The sequence below is a fragment of the Panthera uncia genome, chromosome D1, assembly GCF_023721935.1.
Source record: "Panthera uncia isolate 11264 chromosome D1, Puncia_PCG_1.0, whole genome shotgun sequence".
Lineage (NCBI taxonomy): Eukaryota > Metazoa > Chordata > Mammalia > Carnivora > Felidae > Panthera > Panthera uncia.
This window is the reverse complement of record NC_064808.1, coordinates 11,343,589-11,345,118: the sequence shown is the minus strand read 5'-3', so window position 1 is coordinate 11,345,118 and position 1,530 is coordinate 11,343,589. Positions and strand designations below refer to the sequence as shown.

The 1,530-nt window shown below is 43.8% G+C and overlaps 1 protein-coding gene across 1 annotated transcript; it reads left to right on the top strand.

Moving 5' to 3' along the window:
• Nucleotides 1-272: 272 nt before the first annotated feature.
• LOC125915766 (olfactory receptor 9I1-like) lies at nucleotides 273-1,218 on the top strand. The gene has a single exon (XM_049621772.1). The coding sequence runs from the start codon at nucleotides 273-275 to the stop codon at nucleotides 1,212-1,214; it is 942 nt and encodes a 313-aa protein (XP_049477729.1). The 3' UTR covers nucleotides 1,215-1,218.
• Nucleotides 1,219-1,530: the final 312 nt, after the last annotated feature.

Genomic DNA, 1,530 nt, shown 5'->3' with positions numbered 1-1,530 from the left:
GAGTTCTAGCTCCAGCTTTGCCTGTCTGCTGTGAAATAACGAACTGGTCACTTCACCTCTTTGGCCCTCATATTCTTCTCTCAAAAGTGGGAGGCACAATATATGCTTCGAAGGATTTCCAAAATATCAAATGAAGTAAAGTTTGCAAAAAATGTAAAGTGCTTTACAAACCTAAAAAATCATGACCGTTGCTGAGAGTGATCAAATCGATCACCTTAGTTTGTCTTTAATGAGATTTTATTTTTTTTATTTCAGTGGATGACCTGGGATTCATGGCAGAGAATGACACTGTGGTGACAGAATTCATTCTAATGGCATTACAGCTGTCGGCAGGGCTGCAAATGGGTCTCTTCTTTGTGTTTCTGGTCCTATATTTCGTCACCGTGGGGGGCAACCTGGGCATGATAGTGTTGATTCAGAGAGACCTTCGTCTCCAAACTCCCATGTACTTCTTCCTCCGCCACCTTTCCTTCCTGGACATTTGCTACTCTTCTGTCATTGTCCCTCAGTTGCTTGAGACCTTGGGTACCCGTAAGATGGCCATCACTTATGAACGCTGTGCCACCCAGTTCTTCTTCTTTACACTCTGTGCCAGCACCGAATGTTTCCTTTTGGCTGTGATGGCCTATGACCACTATATGGCTGTGTGCAACCCCCTCTTCTATGCCACTGCCATGACACCACAGACCTGCCTAGGGCTGGTGGCTGGGGCATATGCTGGTGCCATGGTCAACGCTGTGATCCGCACTGGGTGCACCTTTTCAATCTCCTTCTGTAAGTCCAACCACGTGGACTTCTTTTTTTGTGACCTCCCACCCCTGCTGAAGCTTGCCTGTAGTGAGACCAAGCCACGGGAACGGCTCATCTACCTCTTAGCTTTCTTGGTCATTACGACCAGCATTTCAGTGATTCTTATATCCTACTTTTTTATCATTCATGCTATTCTGAAGATTCGTACAGCAGGTGGCAAAGCCAAGACTTTCTCCACCTGTGTTTCTCACATGACTGCAGTGGCTCTTTTCTTTGGGACGCTCATGTTCATATACCTGAAAGGTAACATGGGCACATCACTTGGGGAGGATAAGATTGTGTCAGTATTTTACACGGTGGTCATCCCTATGCTGAACCCAATGATCTACAGCTTGAGAAACAAGGAAGTGAAGGAGGCTCTGAAGAAAACTCTCAACAGGATAAAGGTTTCCCAAGTACAGTAAGACTTGAGCTCCATGAATTCAGAAGCTCCTGCAAATCATCCTTTGGACTTCTCTCTTTAACACATGAACTAGATTTCACAATGACAAAGACATATTGAAGCAAAAAAAAAAAAAATATGTAGCTTTGGGTACCAGCAATTTCTTTATTAGCTCTATGACCTTCAGTCAGAAATTCTCTGCCCCAGTTTTCACATCAGTAAAAATTCCTGCCTTGCTATGGTTAAAGCCAGGATGAAGAGAGATGGAATGCCAAAGGGCTTTATAAATAATAACATGCTATAAAATTGAAAATTGACTTTCTCACCTGTCCTGGGTA